This window comes from Poecilia latipinna, unplaced genomic scaffold, assembly GCF_001443285.1.
Source record: "Poecilia latipinna isolate Pla-1442-1.1 unplaced genomic scaffold, P_latipinna-1.0 Scaffold1378, whole genome shotgun sequence".
Taxonomy (NCBI): Eukaryota; Metazoa; Chordata; class Actinopteri; order Cyprinodontiformes; family Poeciliidae; genus Poecilia; species Poecilia latipinna.
The window spans coordinates 125,386-143,392 of NW_015113994.1; the positions used below are offsets into that span (position 1 = coordinate 125,386).

The window sequence follows — 18,007 nt, forward strand, 5'->3', positions numbered from 1 at the left end:
TTAGTGTTGTCACTGAACATCAAAAACTGGGTCTTTTAGTTTCTTCCTGATGCTTGATATTTGATCTACAGAGAGAGCTAAGACAGATGGAAACACTTTGATGGAGCTTAAAGGAAGAGAGAACTGACATGCAAATCACTTTCAACAAAACGTTAATCTTGCTTTTGTGAATGAAAATGTGTGTGTAGTTTGAATGTCAGCTTTTTTTTTTTTTTCTTCCCATGTAAGCAGTTTGAAAAGGACACTTTAAATAAGAAATCCCCCCGACAAAGTAAATGGACAAATCAGGACATAAAGACATTCATCTGTTTCTGTTGCAAATGCACTAAGTTAGGCTTGTATGAATTTAAAAAAAGATTCACTCATACTAACCTCTCAGGCTTGTCTGAGTAATTCAATAGATTAGTATGAAATGAGCTGACTGTCAACAGAGGAGGAAAGGACACCAAGTGAGAAATACCTCAGGCCTCATCTCACCTTGACACATCCTGATTAACTTCCTTGTTTTTCTTACGCTGCATTGAAGGCAGGCATAAACCATTGCCAATCAGTGTAGCGAGGTAAAGTTACTGCAGGTGAAAACTGGAGACCTTCAGGACATCAGCTGCAGTGTACTGGTGGTAATGTTGTTGCCCCTCAGGCTTCCCGTGTTGTGAATGGTTGGAAAAACGAACTCTGGTCAGACATCCATCTGCTCGGCTTGGTGTCATTACCAGATGCACTCAGTGTTGCATCACCTGCCCGCTGGCTATCGTCCTGACTACACGGTCGCAGTGAGTGATGCCGAAGGCACCAGATGGGAAGGGGAAGTTGTTAACGTCCGACCGCACAACTCTGGAGGCACACATCCTCTGTCTCAGTCATGACCCCCCCTGCTGTGAGAGCGAGGGAACCTCGAGGCGTAAAGTCGTGGCTTCATTAGAGGAGAAGCTCGCTCTCATTAAAAAGCCACTTTGTGTTTCAAGGGCTTTGCATGGGCGCAAACATCACAGCAGATTCATTATAACGTGCCCTCTTGATGCAGACAAGACACAGTATGACATCTTTTTTTTTTTTTTTTCCCCACATTTTTTACATCCAGCCCTCACTCAAAAGCTTTTCAGAAGCATCTTAGATTTAGGGACAGCGAACCCTTTCAGGAATACGGTCAAACATGAGGGTCAGTTTTGGATGAAAGGTCTAAAATTCAGTTAATGTTCAAATAAGCACTAAATTAAAGCTTGGAAGCACATTCAAATAAACCACTACTGACCCAATTCTTATCATATGTTGATGTTTTGAGTTCATTAAAGCGATAACTAAGTGGCACTTTAGTAGCTTATAATAAAAACCTTCCATTTGCAGAGCAACAATAAAACTCTGAGCTATATTTTCTCCCTCAGGGGAAGAGTTGCAGAGCCCTGTAAAAACGAGACTCCGGCTGTAAATAAAATGGGCTGAAAAGCCTCAGTTGTGCTCAATAATACATTTGACAGCATCTCAGCACGTCTGTCATTACGCTGTTATGTCAAGCAGAGTTTTTATGAGGAGTTATTGTAACGGTGAGATGTTTTAATGAGCTGTGTAATTTTTTTTCTCAACTGGGGAAAAAAAACAAAAAAACAGCTGTTAGACATCAATAAGGCGCTGCGTTTTGTCTTTTTGTCATCACATTTTCTCCTTCATTTCTTCCAATAAAGATTTACACTGTAATAACAGCACGGTGCTGTTAGGCTTAATTGGGAAAACCACATGCCTACGTCAAAAGATAAGTGTAATTTCCTGCAATTACAGTAGCAGCTTACAGCAAAGTATCACCCTCTTCTGGTGGGTGAGGCAAAAAAAAAAATACTCCAGCTTTCAACATATTATCAGTTATTGATATGACGACTAAGTTCAAAAGCTTTGAAATCTGAGGCAGATGTAAGCTGAAAATCAGCTTGCAGAGCCGATGGCTACGGCGTTTGGAGCGTTTTGCTAAAAGTTGTTAAGCATTAAACTGAGCACATATAAAAAGAGAAGATCGATGTAATGACGTTTAAATGCTCTCATTATGCACATCAAGACACATTTAAGACTTAGTTTTTGAATGTGGAAGAATGAGGCAACAATCAACTTCAATCACTTCTCACAACTACTATTCAATTGACTTTATTGTAAATTTTGCTTACACAGGTTGAATTATTTAGATACATCTACATTTTGGTTAAAGAGGAATCAAAAACCTTTTGCAGACATAACAAATCTGGGTGAATATTAGAGAACTTGTGTTTTTTTTTTTTTGTATCAGATTTGGTACAGTTCATTTAAACGAATTGGATTCTTGGCAAAGCTGACCCTCAGCATGACGCTGCCACCTCCGTCCTCAACTGTTGTTGAAGTGATCTGATGTTATAAAATTTTACTTTGACTCCTTCAAACTCTGATAAATTCATTGGAGTGAAGTTGTTTGTTGGGTAATCAGTTCTCCCTAGAGAAAGCCAAAAATGTATGTCCAATGAATGTAAACTTCTAATGAAATGCAGAAAAGCCCTGGTCCAATCATTTTCCTTGAAGGTAAGGGTGCCAACAACCGCAGCCAAAAAAAAATGTTCTGGTCCAAACTACAGGTTGAAATATGAATCTCCCCTATGGCAAACACAGCCCAAACAAGCAAAAAAAATAAAGAAAGAAAAAATAGCATAAATAGTGACACAGAACCTACTGAGGATGTTTTTATTGGATTTATTTCACTTTGCATTAATATTGGAGCTTTGGCAGCAGGTTGAAAGCAATTAAGTTGTACCTTTAGGTGACTGTGAATAAAACGGAAGTCTCACTCTTTACACAGGTTCAATCTTAGACTTGAAAATTCACAACAGGTTACTATTTCATTTATAATTTTAAGGCTGATGCACTTTGGATTGCCACCATGAAAAACCAACTGCAAATGAAGAACATCATCAGATTTAAGACACTGTATTATGATACAGGCACAAATGAAAAAGCACTCATCAAGGCCATATACTACAACAAATTATTTTCGATTCATGCTTTCGTGAATCCGACATCTGCTCAGTCGTCTCCTTTTAAAGGGGCAACAGGGTTAAAAAGTGGTCTCTCTCTACGCAGCTGCAGTTTCCCAAAGTTCATCTCAAAGTCTTTCTTGGTACCGTTTATCACGTCTAGACTACCTGTGCTAACGTCGTAGCCGCGACTCTTCAGGTGGTGGATACGGTAATTTACGATCTGCGTGGTTAGCTCCAGGACGGTTGGAGTCTGTATGATTTGAGACATACTGATCCCAGCGCTGAGGAGGCCCTCAAAGCGCTCAGCCAGAGTGGATTCTGGATGGTAAAGCAGAGCCGGACACTTGAGGATGATCTCCCTGAGCTCTGCATCAGAGCAGCCGATGGTTTCCTGGGAGAAAGCCAGGGTCCGACACATGCTGTCCGGATTCAGCTCGGTGACGAAGCCCCGCAGTTTGGAGAGGAGACGGAGGAGTTCGCTGGTGGTGAACCCTCTGTCTTTGAGGAACAGCAGATTCTGCCTCAGCACCTCCGGTGGCTTTAGCAGAACAAACGGGTTCTGGCTCAGCAGCTTCTGCAGCCATATTCTCATGTTGGCTTCGTCGCCGCCGAGTTCTGTGTAGGCCTGTTGGAGGGTGCAGACCATCAGCTGGTTCTGCTCAACAGGCCTGCTGAAGCTCTGCGGAGCACTGGCCATGAGTTTGGTAATGATCCTCTTGTTAAGGTTCAGACTCTGGAAGTAAGCAATGTTCTTCTGCTGGTTTTCTAGGTGACTGGAAGCGGAGAAGAAGGAGGCTGGGAATTTCTCAATGATACCAATCAGTTCTCTGTGGTTCGGACAGACAGACATCCACAGCTCCTGCTGGGCCTGCAGTTGCTCCGGATTACAGAGGACGGCCTCAGGGTGAACAGCCAAGATGTGAGCGATGATGGGGGCCGAGGCCCCCATGTCTCTCAGCAGGCTGGCTACCTCCTTAGTGTATGCTGGACTTTGATGTAGCACCCATCCTTTGAGTTTCCGAACTTTCTGGATGTCCACAGAGAGCTCGTAAAGAGCTTTCACAGTCTGTTGGTTTTCCACAGAGTCGAGTGTTGAACATGCCCTGAGGTTTGAAAGTAAAAGTGGGACATGTTGACATCGGAGGCACAAGGATGTTGCAATCAACCGCAACATTGAGACAAAGTCCTCTGGCTGCTCAGACGCTGTGATAGAAGACAATAAAAATAACAATCACATGAGGAAGCTCAGTGATGAGAGCTGGTTCAAACAGGTGTAGTCATAAACAGACTTTCTGATTTTATTTGCACTTTTGTTTTACTTGAAGTCATGCTGCATTCAGTGCAACATGAACATGAAATAACATAAATTGAATTATTTTCTTTGGCTATCACTTGATGAGCTGGTATTATTCACAAGAAAATCGACATTTATTGTCACCATTCACCTCTTTCCAAATGTATCTTTAATGAACCTTCAGCATTTTAGGACAAAAAGAAGTAGAACGATGAAGTCAAGGATTATGGAGCCAATATGTTGTAGAGAAAAATTGATGGTTGGCTGTAATCTTACTTTTTGTACACAATACTGTTTTTTTTAATAATAATTATAGCACATGCAACATGTTAAATCTAGATAAAAGTACTTCATTTCTAAAATTTCAGCCAATCTACAACATGAACGTGGTAGGTTCATGTGGCATACACTTATATTATTTCAGCAGCTCTGTAATTAAGTACTGTTTATTTAAAAGTAGTTGGTTGGCCTGTTAAGAGTCTTGAGCAGCATGTCTGTTGAACTGCAGGTGTTTTTTTTATATGCATTTTTCTTTTTTTTTTTTCTTTTCTCTGTTTTTCAGCTGCAGCCCCTAGGCTTTGGAAAAGTCTCCATTTTTCTGTGTGGTCTGCCAGAGCTTTAAATGACTTCATATCTCTGTTAAAAACTCATCTTTTTAAGTTGGTTTTCAATTCCAGAGAGCATGACCGGTTATTGTTTATTCTGTGCCTTTTATCACCGACTTCATTGTTCATGTTGTTTACCTTTTTGGCACTGTTTTTATCACTTTCTTATTTCATTTTCTATTCTTCATGTCATTCACCTGCACAGGAGTTATATAAATAGCTTTTCAACTGTAGCTTTAAATCAGCTTTTCCTTAAAAGGAGTGATAGTGTTTTTTTTTTTTTCCTTCAGTTTTCTTGTCATCACACACCTTGTGTTGTTGGGCAAGACATGTGACCAAAGATCTGAATCAGTCTTTCTCAGCAGTGACAATAGGACAGAATAGACAGTAAGCTCAATTCACTGTGGAATAGCTTTCTTTCAGTCATCTTACTGATCTGAGCATCAGGTGGGGGAGGGGGAGCATTTACTCTTACGCTCCATTTAACCAGAGAAGACTCAACCCATCTCTGCAATTTCTCTAGTACATTACCTCATCTTCATTCTACACAATAAACCTTTAACAGAAATATGCTATGCCCCAATTATTTTTCACTGTAAGCTAAACAACCACCCCTATCATTCATCCTGAACCAACACTTTAAGCCTGCCGTGATTACATCTCCTAAAAATAAATAATTTGTGATAAAAATAATAAAGAAAAGAAATTTATGGCTTATTTATTTTACACTAAGCTGATTCATGTCACTCAAGGTTAACTCAACCTTAAATTTATAAAACATGCACCCTGATGTGATTAGATTTAATGGGTTTTCTTCGGCTAATGCCAAATCGAGTCAAAGGAGATAGCATGAACAAACATGAATGTCTGGTCTGAGTCAATAACGACTAATGACACGAAACGACCTTAAAACTGATACGCTGTTTTTAATTTATCACACAATACGAATATAGTGGGACTGTAGCTTGGAAGCTAACAGCTGGATGACACTAAATTACCTCTAATACACTGCAGGAGGCACATTGACTGAGTAATGTGCTGGATTATATTGGTTAAGAACAGTATTTATTTAACTAAAGTATTGAAATACCTTAAAAATATAGAGTAATACAGGAGAACATTTGTAACTTAAATGAATTACCTTTAGCAGCGGTCAGAGGATGTGACGTTTTGTTATGAAACACATTTCTAGTGTGGGTGAAAACAGTGACACACAGTGGCCGTAAAAGGTATCGCAAAATCTGCAACCGATACGAAACATTATAAATATTTTTGTTTTTTTTTGGAAGAGGAAAAAATAAACGTATATAGTTTTAACAAGCTGATCAATAGTTAGATAGTTAGTCAAGCATTATGTTCCCTTAAGCAGGCTGGAGTTACCAACTACGATAAATTTAGTCATTGAACAGCTGAAATGTGCGAGCCAAATAAATTTGATCTGATGATCTGCTGTGGCGTTTAGGTACTCCCGAATGGTTGCTAGTGGAGATTCAAGGATTTCTCAAACATGAAAAAATCAAAGCAACACTCCCGGTATGTTTTTGATGCTTTCAATAACATCATAACAACTCTAAAAAGTTGATTTTACATAATATCCCCTTTAAACAATAGAAAGTAAGCATAACATTGTATTTTCTTTTAATTTCAAGAGTACACATTTCGTCTCTCTTAGTACAGGTGTTACCACACAACTTACAACTTTTGCTTTTTCTATTCTCAACATTAAATATTTTTAAAAAATTGCTAACTAGCAAAAAAAAAAAAAAAACCCTCTTCATTATTTTTTTGCACACCTCATGCTATCTGCAGCTCTCACCTTTTTAAAACTCTGCTAATTTATTTCCCCCCATATGTCCAGTAATCAAATAATTTTGGGGAAAATTTGGATCTCAAACAGCAGTTGGTGCGCCTCCAAACCCTGGAGCACGAGGGGTCCTGATGAGTGTAATCAGCGCCAGACTGAATTGGACCGAACACATGGAGAGTTTTTCACAGTTGGTGCTTAATCATGATGCTTGATCATCAGCTCTGCAAGCTGTTGCCTCTGCCAAACAGGACCTGCTGCTGCTGCTGTGTGAGTATCTGGGTCCATTATAGTTTATGTGCTAGTAAACTGATTATTTACCCCAAGGGAAAACAGGTTGGTGCTAGAATTGCACTTATTTCTGTCATTTTTCTGACAGATGTCCACACATAAAGAGATAAATGTGATTGTTTTGCTTCAGCACTTTCAGTGGATTGCATGACTTTCATGGGAAATTCCTTAGAGTGGAATCAAAGAAACACATCTTTTGTCACATTTCCACTCAACCTGCTAATTGTTTCAATAGCTGTTAAAGAGGCGTTTTATAGCGGACTTAAAAACTTAAACATGCATTCAAAATAGATAAATCAAAAATGAACAAAGAAAGATAATCATTTCATATATAAGAAACTACAGGTCCCTGTCAAGATGCTCTGACAAATGAGACTTTTGTTTTGTTTGTGGATGTGTTGTGGTTTCTCCAATGTTTAACTTTGTGTGAGGTCTGTGAGAGCGTTCCCACATTACAGAACTGGCACTAATAAAGAAACAGAATAAAACAGGAGATTCCCGTCCGCATAGTCTGAATACCTCCTCACCACTCCTCACTCCACAAAGTTTCCACTGTCAAGTGATGTAAGGGTATTTCACTAGTCCTTTCTACCCAGCATAGATCTGGGTAAGTACGGGGATTTCCAGCTAACAAATTATCTCTGATTCAGACATTGTTGAAATGATTTTTATGAGACATTCTTATTCTTTAAGTTTCTTTCGCTTTCTTTTTGTGAAAAGAAAAAAAGTGAAAGCTTAATAATGGCTGTGTTGTGAATACAGTCATGGGAGGGGCTATTTCCCAGATTTCCGGCTTCTGTTATAAACCCCAAGTTTCGCTTTTGAGGGATGATTTTAATTGTAGGTTGAAAAACACCATCCGAAGCAATCTTGGCTTTGTGTGACAAATGAATCCCCCCCCTTTGTTAAATTGAGAAATAATTGATTTAGTTTAATTGTGTAATTCCATTTCCTTTTGCCACACTAGGGTTGGTTATAGCTAGACCTGTAGAGCTAAGACATTTAAATAAAATGTGTCTGACAGTATAAAGTTGGCCAATAGGTGTTAAAAAGCAATATATTATGCTGTGATCTAAAGAAATTTAAAAGCAAATGAGAAAAAAAGTCAATACCTTCCAGTCTGAAAAGGGTAACAAAGCAACCTTTAAGGCTTTAGGACCCAAGCAAAACACAGAGAGGGATTTTCATAATGATCAGAAAGACTTTTGGGAAAATATTCTTTAAACAGCCAAGACAAAAGTGTATCTTGTTGCATCCTGTTACATCTGGCATAAAACTAACAGTAAACCAGAAAAAGAACAAGACACCAGCAACTCCATTCTCTGTAGCGTAAGAATATTTTGTGCACAGAACACAAAAGCTTTTTGTGATGTTATCTCCTTTCTGAATGAATTACGAGCAGATATTCAGTGGATGCAAGTCTGATACTGAATGAATCATCTTTTTCTGCTACACTTTGCCTGTAAGTCCATCCCACCACTGACAACAATAACAGGGCAAAGGATAATAAATGTGAGAAATAAAATGTTGCATTTGATGCCCTCTGTTTGAAAAGTCTAGTTTATTGTACTCTTACAAATCAGCATTCAGTTAAAAATTAACTGATCTGCAATAACATTACTATGATTTGTTAAGTGAGAGGGAAAATGCATTACATATTAACATGGCATTGCAGGATAAGTGCTGAATAAACAGTTAAATAAATAACCAGACACACATTTGTCACAAGGTGTAAAGTTCCATGTCCATACAAAAAAGTGTTGTATGGTTACTTAGTTATCAGTGGGGAAAACGTACATTATGTTAAACACAGAAAACACCATTCGGAACAACCACATGAATTCATTAACTTTAGGAGTAGGGATCTGTTTAGGAAAAAAAAAAAAAGAGGTGCATGCACTTGAAATCGCAACAAAGAAAACTACACGGACATAAGCAAGGAAAATAAGATAAATGTGGGAAATGTTAAAAGTACGGCATAATATGTTATCTGCGCTGCAAAGAAAGCTGTGTGTCGCAGCCGTCATAAAATGGGGCAGCGGGCCAGAGTGTGTCGACACAGATAATTAATAAACTAGGTTACAGAGGCAAAAGATGAACCACCCTCATATCTTGTACATCTTGAGTGTCATAAAAATGAGAAGAGGGAATCATGAACAGTAGCTGAAGGCTGATGAAACTCAGGTTGAATTTAAAATTGACACTGTTGCCGATGTCAGTGTGATAAATGAGGACTCTTTTCACACACTGCAGCCCTGAAGGAACTCTGAAGTCATCTGATTGGCCCATGAACAGCCGAGGAGGGGAGCAGCTGTTTTGATTTCAAACCCAAACAAGGAAAAACAATCTAACTGAGGTTTATAGTCTGTGGATACAAAGTCACCTGTCTAGTCAGGAGATTTCTTTTAGTAAGGATGAACTTGGCGAGGCGAAGGTGTGGAGAACTTCACTAAAATCAGAGCTAGTCAAAGTACAGCTACTGCATGCTTTACGCCCCCTTCCTTTATTATAACATTTTAAAGAGGACCCCAAAAGAATGGACATTAATGGAGTCGAAGAGTTAGGCAACCTACTGAGCGGTGCACTCCTATGGCGCCAAACAGCACCAGCAAAGGATTTGTGTCGACATGATCCGTTTCAATAGTGAAAAGAGAGAGCTGCGTATCTCCCACGCCACAAGAAATAACCTCTAAATGCAGCTTCAGTGTTTTCCTCTTGATACTGCCAGAATCTTCTGGCAGCATCCACGACATCCTGACAGCTATAGATTTACAACATTCATAACTCTGTTTGGCAGGTATGGCCAGTAACGCTGAAAGACAAGCCAGCGCTTGATTTTTCTACACAGAGAACTATTATTTATCTGAGCTAATGATAGTAAACTTGGTCACTTAACAGAACAAGTAGCTTTTCCCAAAAAAACATGACTTTTTTTAAAAAGGTTTTGTTGGCTCTGGTGGCCTTTATTTGAGAGTGGTCAGACAGGAAAGAGGGTAAGGAGAGAGGAGGAAGACATGAGACAAAGGTCATGTCAGTTCAAGTCAGAACCTGTGACGCTGCATCAAGAACCAAGGCCTCCACATATAGCTTGTTCTTCACACCCGAGCCACCGCAGCACCTGGGACTGCAACATAATTTAGCTTGGTGTGATTTCATTTCTATTTTTAAATATTTATGTAGATGATTGCTGCAGTTTGCATGTTCAGAGTTTTTCATCGTCGGCGTTGCTAACATTCTTGGCTCAGTAGCCATTACATGCAGTCATTTGAGCAGCTTTGTCCTGTTAAGTGTTTTGCAATGACTTTTGTTGTGAACTAGCGTCATACAAAGAAACCGAACCTTAATTATGCACATAATGACTCATATCCTTGCTTGAAAAGAAAATAATCTACTTCCGAAATACATAAACAAAGAGAGAGATTTAGAAGCTTTTGGATGTTACAAATGTAATTTGTTGTGCATGTCATGCAGGCCCCTAAAAGTTGTCTTCTCATTTTTATGGGCCTGCATAAAGAAGAAACAAAATCTGAAATGATTTTTCATTATGCACAACTTAAAATAGAAGTCTAAGTTTTACTTTGTGTTTTGACTTATTTCAATACGGAGATTGAAGTAAGATTCATTTTTAGAGAATACCACTTGTAAGTTTTTTTCCTAACCCTTTATTATCAAGATCACATCAATAAATGCTTGAAGGGCAAAGTGCAATTTTATTATCTTGCCGAAGTGGACTTCGGTACTGAAGAAACCAAATAAAAACCTTCCTCCACCTGGAAAACTATTTAAAGGCACAGGGTAGTGAAAGTACAGATTCTGCAGTGGTTCAGCACAGAAACATGCCTCTTATAGAGAAATACTGTGCTAATAAGGCCAGAGCTAAGAGGACTTCTGAGCAGCTGTGTCTGCTCTTACTGGCACTCTAATAAAAAAGATTTTTCATTCATCTTCCTGTGTATCATGTTTCCCAATCTTTATCAAACTTGAAACTCACCTTCGGTAAAAGGTCGCGAGCTGGCCGTTTTCTTGCATTACATCAACAGGTGAAATAAGACACTCACAGCTTCCTGGAAACTGAACCAGTATGTGATTTTTATCTACATCTAGATTCAGTTCAGATTGTTCTGTTGACTCAGTGAACCTATAATGATTTTTTTGTAATAATAACAGAAAAAAAACATTGCATGCATTTGCAAACGTGCCAGTATGCTTGCTTGCACGAAACTGTCTTTCCAGAAAGCCTTTAGCCACTCCTACAGCCCGTCTGATGACTCCGTAGGTCTGGTGTTGAGTGAAAACCTGTCAAAACAGCAATCATCTTAGTCAAATGACAACCAGGTAAGACCTTACTGACTGACCTAACAAGAGTTTGTCACGATAAAATAACTTCATTATTTTAGTTTCACCTGCTACTGTTGCCCTCCTCTGACATTTGTTTGTGTGGGAGGTGTCTCTGGGTTTGCTTTAGAAAGAGGAAGACAACACAATGAATAGGAGGCGGACTAAGGTGGATACATAAAACAGAGACTGTACAAGCTCAGCCCAGTTGTGGTGTGGAAGAGGCAAGACAACCAACATGACCTGCACAAAGATCACAGACCTTCTGCTTTGCGTCCTCCTCCTCTTCCTCAGTCGGGTCTGCAGTCAGGGGCCAGAGGTTGTGTTTAGGGAGGAGGGCGGCAATGTTGTGATGGGTTATTGCTTTGGAGCGGATTATCTTCTTACTTACAGATCTGCTCCAGGCGGAGAACAACTACTGGGTAACTTCTCGAACCAGAATCTGCCCTACACACCTCCCTTGGACCTGAAGGGTCGAATTCAGATGAGTGAAGAGGCCAATCTGCTTGGGATTCAGATAGATGATCTCAGATACGAGGACTCCCGGATCTACAGGAGAGAATGCTGGCAGAATCATTCAATGGTCAAAAATGATACGGAGCAGCTCTTCGTGTGCAAAGAAGAGATTTCACCTGAAGAGATCAAAGTGAATAGTGAAGGTGGAGCGGAGATTCGCTGCAACAGCTCTTCTGTTGGTCAGGCGGGAACTTTTGTGCGCTGGTATCTGGAGCTACAGCCTGACTACAAGCCCATACTCCTGCTGGACAGCAGCGTGTCACTGGAGCCGGTGAAAAGAGAACTGCAGGATTCTGTGGAGGCCCGAGAAAACGGTGGTGTGCTCATGGTAAAAGAAACTGTGCTCGAGAATTCTCCACAGTTTCACTGCACTGTGTTCAAAGGTGAGATTTGCCTTGGTTTCCAAAACCTATACCTTCCAGACTACAGTGACAGCAAAGAGATGTATGTCTCCACAGGGGAAAGAGTAGTTCTGAATTGTAGTGGTGATAGTGAAAAACTGCGGTGGGAGACTCCACAGGGACAACTTAACAGCAGCAACCCAAGGAACAATGAGATGTACATATCAGCTGGTGAAGGACCGGGCAGCTTCTCCTTAATAATCCCTGCTATTTCTGATGAACAAAGAGGGACTTACACATGCGTCGCTAAAACATTTGAGATTGAGTACTCTTTGTTCCTGTGCCCCAAAATTGGATTACCGAAAGAAGTTGACTTTAAAGGATCAAGTATCTCACTGGAATGTACTTCTGGCCTGGATGTTCTTAAAAGAGTCCTGTGGTTCCGCCATGTACCGACAGGCATCTATGAAGTCATTGGTGACACAAATGATGAGCTTGCTTTCATCCCAGAGGACCTGGAAGGTAGAGTGGAACTGTCTGATTCTGGATTGCTGACCATCTCTAACCTGAACAGAGAGGATGAACGGATGTACAGATGTGTTGTTTTGAAAGAATTCCAGGATCCAGGCAATGCCAGTGCTGTAGAAAACGATTATGAGGAAGGCACGAATGAAGATTTCTACAACGAAGATGAACACGATGACACAGAGAGGTGCCTCTTTAAACAGGAGTTTATATTTATAATACAACCAGAACCCCAGGGAAATGTCCCTGTATACGCAGTGGTTGGAGGACTGCTGGTGGTTCTCTCTGTTGCAGTTTTAGGCATAGTGATATGGAAAAAGGGACCATCTCTTTTAGCAACAAACAGAAACAGAGCTGAAGCAACTCCAGTGGATTCTGAATGCACAGAGAGCTTAAAAAACAATGCTGAGGATAAAGTTTGATACTTTTTAGGTTTGTGTTTAGATGTTTTATTTGATGAGCCTGTCTATGAACTTTTATTGTTTTAAAAATATTTTTCATGTGAAAGTCTTTAGATTGCATTTGTTGAATGTAAATAACCTCACTTAAGTGTATGCTTTCAGTTTCTGTTAACACTTTTTTTTTGTTTTCTTAATAGTGACTCAGGACTTCTTTAAAAATGTAACTTATTCTTGAAAATATTTCAGAAAACTTTTTAAAAAAAGACAAAGCAGTAATTATTTCTCTTTCATTTCGAGCTTTTAAGTGTACTGCTTGGTGTCTTCTCTTACATTGCGTGCTAAGTGAGACTCAGGGATGTGTAAAAACCAGTTTGACCTGCTTAAAAGTCAAGGCATTGGTTGGCTTGTTTCAGGGAAAAGGAAAAAAAAATGACAGATTGTAATTAGATTCTGAAAGAATTCAAGTGGCAACACCTACTAGGAGAATATCCAACAATGAAAAACCAGCCAACAAGATTATGTTCAGGTTTCAATCACTGTAAGACTCAATGCAAAAATAAGAAGAGGTGGATCTTCAAAACTCTCCAAAGTCTAAGCAGATATGGTTTAGCAGAACGCTAACAGCTGCTGAAAAGACACAATCACTTCTGTTTCTTAAAAAAAAAATTGTTTTTTGAAACAAACAGGATTGTCACAATTGAGAATTTTGCTTGTGTGCTGCAATGTAAAGAATAACTGGCGCCAGCACTGATAAAAATATAATCATCTCACATGTTTTTCCTGTCTACAGACAAACATTTGACTGATTCAAAACAACAAACTCAAGGGTTTCCCCTTGTGCTGTGGTTTTCTTTCAAAGTCCAAAAACATATTTGTAAACTTAATTTGCCACTCTACATGAATCTTATATGTCAGTGTGCGTGTGTATATGTGCTGACCCGGAGATGGACGGTAAATTTGCCCCAGCCAAACCGGAAACTGCAAATTAATTAGATAACCAAAGGCAAACCTGGTTCAGTTTTAAATCTTAAATTTGATTTGAATTTGGTTTAAATTTAACTTAGTTTTTAATTGAGCTTAAATTTGACTTGCATATATATATTTTTAACTACAGTAATCTAAGATGATCACCATCCTCTTCAGACCCTAAAAAGTATTTGTTGGTTTTTTTTTTGGTAAAATGTCTTTACAGAAAGAATGACTGGACTTGTCTGGAGTATCAGAAAATGTTTTGTTGTTTTCTCATCCTGCTTTCACCCCACAGCCAAATGGTAATGCTGCAGACAGAAATCCACAGGTGGTCAGTCCAATCTCTTTTCAACAGAATGCGACTGTCCCATGTAATGCTATGTGTAATCTTCCACAACAACTGTTTGTGATTTGCCGATAAATTGTAAACCGATGCCCCATTTGGGAAAGGGAGGGGCTTTGTGCCGCTATGTACTATATGCTGTAAGTTATTTCTGTAAATAAAGGAGGAAACTTGCATGTTACTGCAAGGCTATGGTGCTAACCACTGCTCCACCGCGCAGCCCATAAATGTTTTCAAACCAAATATGTGAACATTTCTCATAACCTCCACCACCATCTTTATGGTTTGGTAACCCAAGCATGTTCGATTTCAGAAACTTAAAAAGTGAGAGGAGAAATTCTGGTCTCATTCTCTTTGCAGACCTTGATAATCCACTTAATCAACAGCATGTGGAGAGTTGTTATGCAGCAGTCGTTAATCTGTATTCCCCAGAGCTCCTGCACAGCGAGGCCACTGAAACGCCTCTGCTCTCCCTCTGGGCTGTCAGTACACTGGGATCAGGTCTCCTTACAATAACAGACCCGCACTTCATGTGAGGCATGAATAATGTAAAAGTCATTGTGAAATGCGTATAAGTGGTAAGACGTCATGAAATAACAAACTTGTGAGCATTTGAAAGAAAATCCGTTTGCTGTTGGGATAAGATATCTCCAGAATTTTGTCTGCACCGCCGTCAGGTTCTGTCAGTCTGTGCTGCTCGGTCTGATCATGTTTTTTTTAGATGAAATATACAATTTCGTCAACAAATGTTAAATAGATGAAGTTTTATAAACTTGTTTGTTGAAACACTTTCAGATATTAGAGAAATGTTTATATATATATATATATATATATATATATATATATATATATATATATACATTATAAGATTTTTTTTACTGCTTTCCATTTCATTGACTTATATATTTTCATCTGTTGTACATAGTTGTGTTGTTTTTAATTAAATTAAACAAATGAAAAAACTGAATACACACTTTCATTGTGAATTGGATGTTTGTCCAAGCTAGCAAACATTTCTTTTGGTGTTTAATGTAAAATAAGGTAAAAGGTGGTGCAGGAAAGAGACACTTCAAATCATTTAGAAGAAAAATCACATGTTGTCAAAATAAAAGCAAGAAAAGTAGACCAGGACATGGTTTCAAAAAGATTTAAAGTTTATCACATAGATCATAATAAGAAAAGAAAAAGAAGAAGGCAGTTATGAAATGTGTTAAGGCACGTTAACATCAAATAGGTCCAACATATTTACTGTATCATCAGGCGTGTCTTCTACAAACCACATTTTCACTGGATCAACAAAGACTGTTGTTTCTCTTACATTTGCCAATCAGGTTCCTGCAGGCACAGAAAACTGCAGCACACGCACTGATATAAAACTCTTTATGCCCTTTATTATGAAACAGCTGCAACTAGAAGTCCAAGTCAACAGTGTTATAAGTCTTTTTCAAACTCTCATAAATGAGTAAGCACAGTTTTTCACCAAAGCACATCCGTGTCAATGAAACTGAACCACAAGTTCAGTTTCATTTTCAGTGGCGGCTTTTTTTTTTCTTTTTTAGTGATGGCAAACTGATAGGTTGATCTAAAATTAACTCTGATCTAAAAGTAAAGATACACAGAGTCTGCAATTAAAAGTGTTTTGCAAACGATTTCAAATGTCCTAAGCCAGATTTGAATCCACGATGAAACTCAACAAACATATCGCATCATGTGTTTGCAATCATGTTTCTTTTATTGCACAGATCAGGCAGTAATCGGGTCTGGGTTTTTCTAATGACACTTTAGTAAGTTACTTTAAGATTTAACAAAACCGAGGGGAACATATTTTCACACAGAAAATAGTTTGAATAGTCTTTCCCCCCAATGAATTAAACCTTAATTTAAAAACAACATTTCTTGACTCCTGTTGTATTTGATTAATATTAAAATATGATTAATCATCCGAAACACTGAAGTGAGACAACAAAATATGAAAGGGGACTCATATCGTTTCACACCAAAGCAAGTTTTGCAGACCATTGTAACAACATGCAGAAGTGATTCTCTTCCTCTTTAGTACGAAGGACGTCAAATCTATTGTTTTCAGTCAAATTTTGATGTATATGACACAGGACAGTTTTCTACTTTGCTTCAATCAGCTGAGCTTATTTATTTATTTATTTATTTATTTATTCATTCATTCATTGACTCATTTATTTATTTAACCTTCAATTTTTCTAGAAAGAAATTCATAAAGATGATGAATCTCTTTTAAAAGGATGTCCTGGATTTACTTTTACAGCCGAATTTTGTTGGCATGTGTTGCAGAAAACCATCTAGCAGGGCGACTGCAGAGGGCCGCCCCTCTTTTTAATGGGGTCTAAAATTAATGTTTTGTTTTTTTTTTCTTTTGCTTTTCATACAACTGCAACATCCCACTTGGGTGAAAGGTAACAAAAATGGCAATGCACACGTGGTATATATAACATCAAAATGTTATGATGATTGGTAATCGAAATCCTCCAGGAAATAGTGAATTATGACTTTTGCCTGTTCAACTCCATTTAAAAGCTTCTCAAAGCTTTTAAGAAACAAACCATCTTTACTGTATTGCTGACACTGCCCCCAAGTGGCAGAAAGACGATGATGCCGTCTTTAGACCAAACTAGGTTTTGATGATGGAGACAAATTTCATGTTTTACCAGGTCATGTGTTTTTATGTGGGATAAAGCTGGAGGAAGAACTCACACATGCACAGGAAGAACATTTAAACTCCACGCAGAAAGATCCCAGGATGCAATGCTGGACGGATCTTCACCCCACAAGTTAAAAGTGACATCAACTGCACCGCTGAGTTGCCTGATTAAGAAAATACAATTTCTCACACTGGCAAAATAAAAAATAAAAAAAATAAATAAAAAAACAACAACAACGATGCTATTATCATTTAGTCTATGTTCCCTTCAGTGACACAGACAGCTCCAAACTAATTTGAAATAAACTATTCATTTTGTATTTTTTGTCACTTTGTCTTTTTAAGATTCAGCGATCAAGACACGGCTCTGGTGTTTTCTGAAAGTTTTGCATTTTACAAATCCAAGATGTTATGCTTCAGCAGTATCTTAGCTGCCAGATCATATCACTCCCACACATTTAACCTTTCTGAGCCTCGATAAATATTTATGATCCACAGCAGTGCCAATACACCACAGGAAGAAATATGATGTTTGTTTAAAAATATTTGCTCTGCTGGTTTATGTAAATCGTACAACCTTATTGAATTCTTGGTTTTAATTTGGTAATAGTGTCGTTTCTGGTGCAGTGCAGATTCAGATGCGGTGTCAGGATTCAATGCACGATGTTCTAAACTCTTAGATACATTAAGATTTTCCACTTTTAAAATAGAAATAGTTTATCTTTTTAATATATAGTCATTACTGCAGGGTCTTGCTGATGTTGTTCCAAAGTTATGTTTCACTAAAAATATAATGCAACAGTAATAAAGTTCTGGTGTTCCTTGAACTCTTTTCTACTTGGACTATCTATAAAAACAAACTGCAGATGCTTTTTTTTGGGGGGGGGGGGGGAGAGTTCTGAAAATTTTTGAGGAAAATTAA

General features: G+C 38.5%; 1 protein-coding gene across 1 annotated transcript; it reads right to left on the bottom strand.

Annotated features, from left to right (window-relative positions):
* Positions 1–2,678: 2,678 nt before the first annotated feature.
* On the bottom strand, positions 2,679–6,120 carry mterf2 (mitochondrial transcription termination factor 2). The gene is made up of 2 exons (XM_015056390.1): positions 6,028–6,120; positions 2,679–4,190 (listed from the first exon to the last, which is right to left on the bottom strand). Exon 2 carries the CDS (start codon positions 4,159–4,161, stop codon positions 3,034–3,036), a length of 1,128 nt encoding a protein of 375 aa, XP_014911876.1. The 5' UTR covers positions 4,162–4,190; positions 6,028–6,120; the 3' UTR covers positions 2,679–3,033.
* Positions 6,121–18,007: the final 11,887 nt, after the last annotated feature.

What these genes read in the sequence shown, in the direction of transcription:
- mterf2 (XM_015056390.1), bottom strand. Translation starts at nt 4,161, where the DNA reads ATGTTGCGGTTGATTGCAACATCCTTGTGCCTCCGATGTCAACATGTC.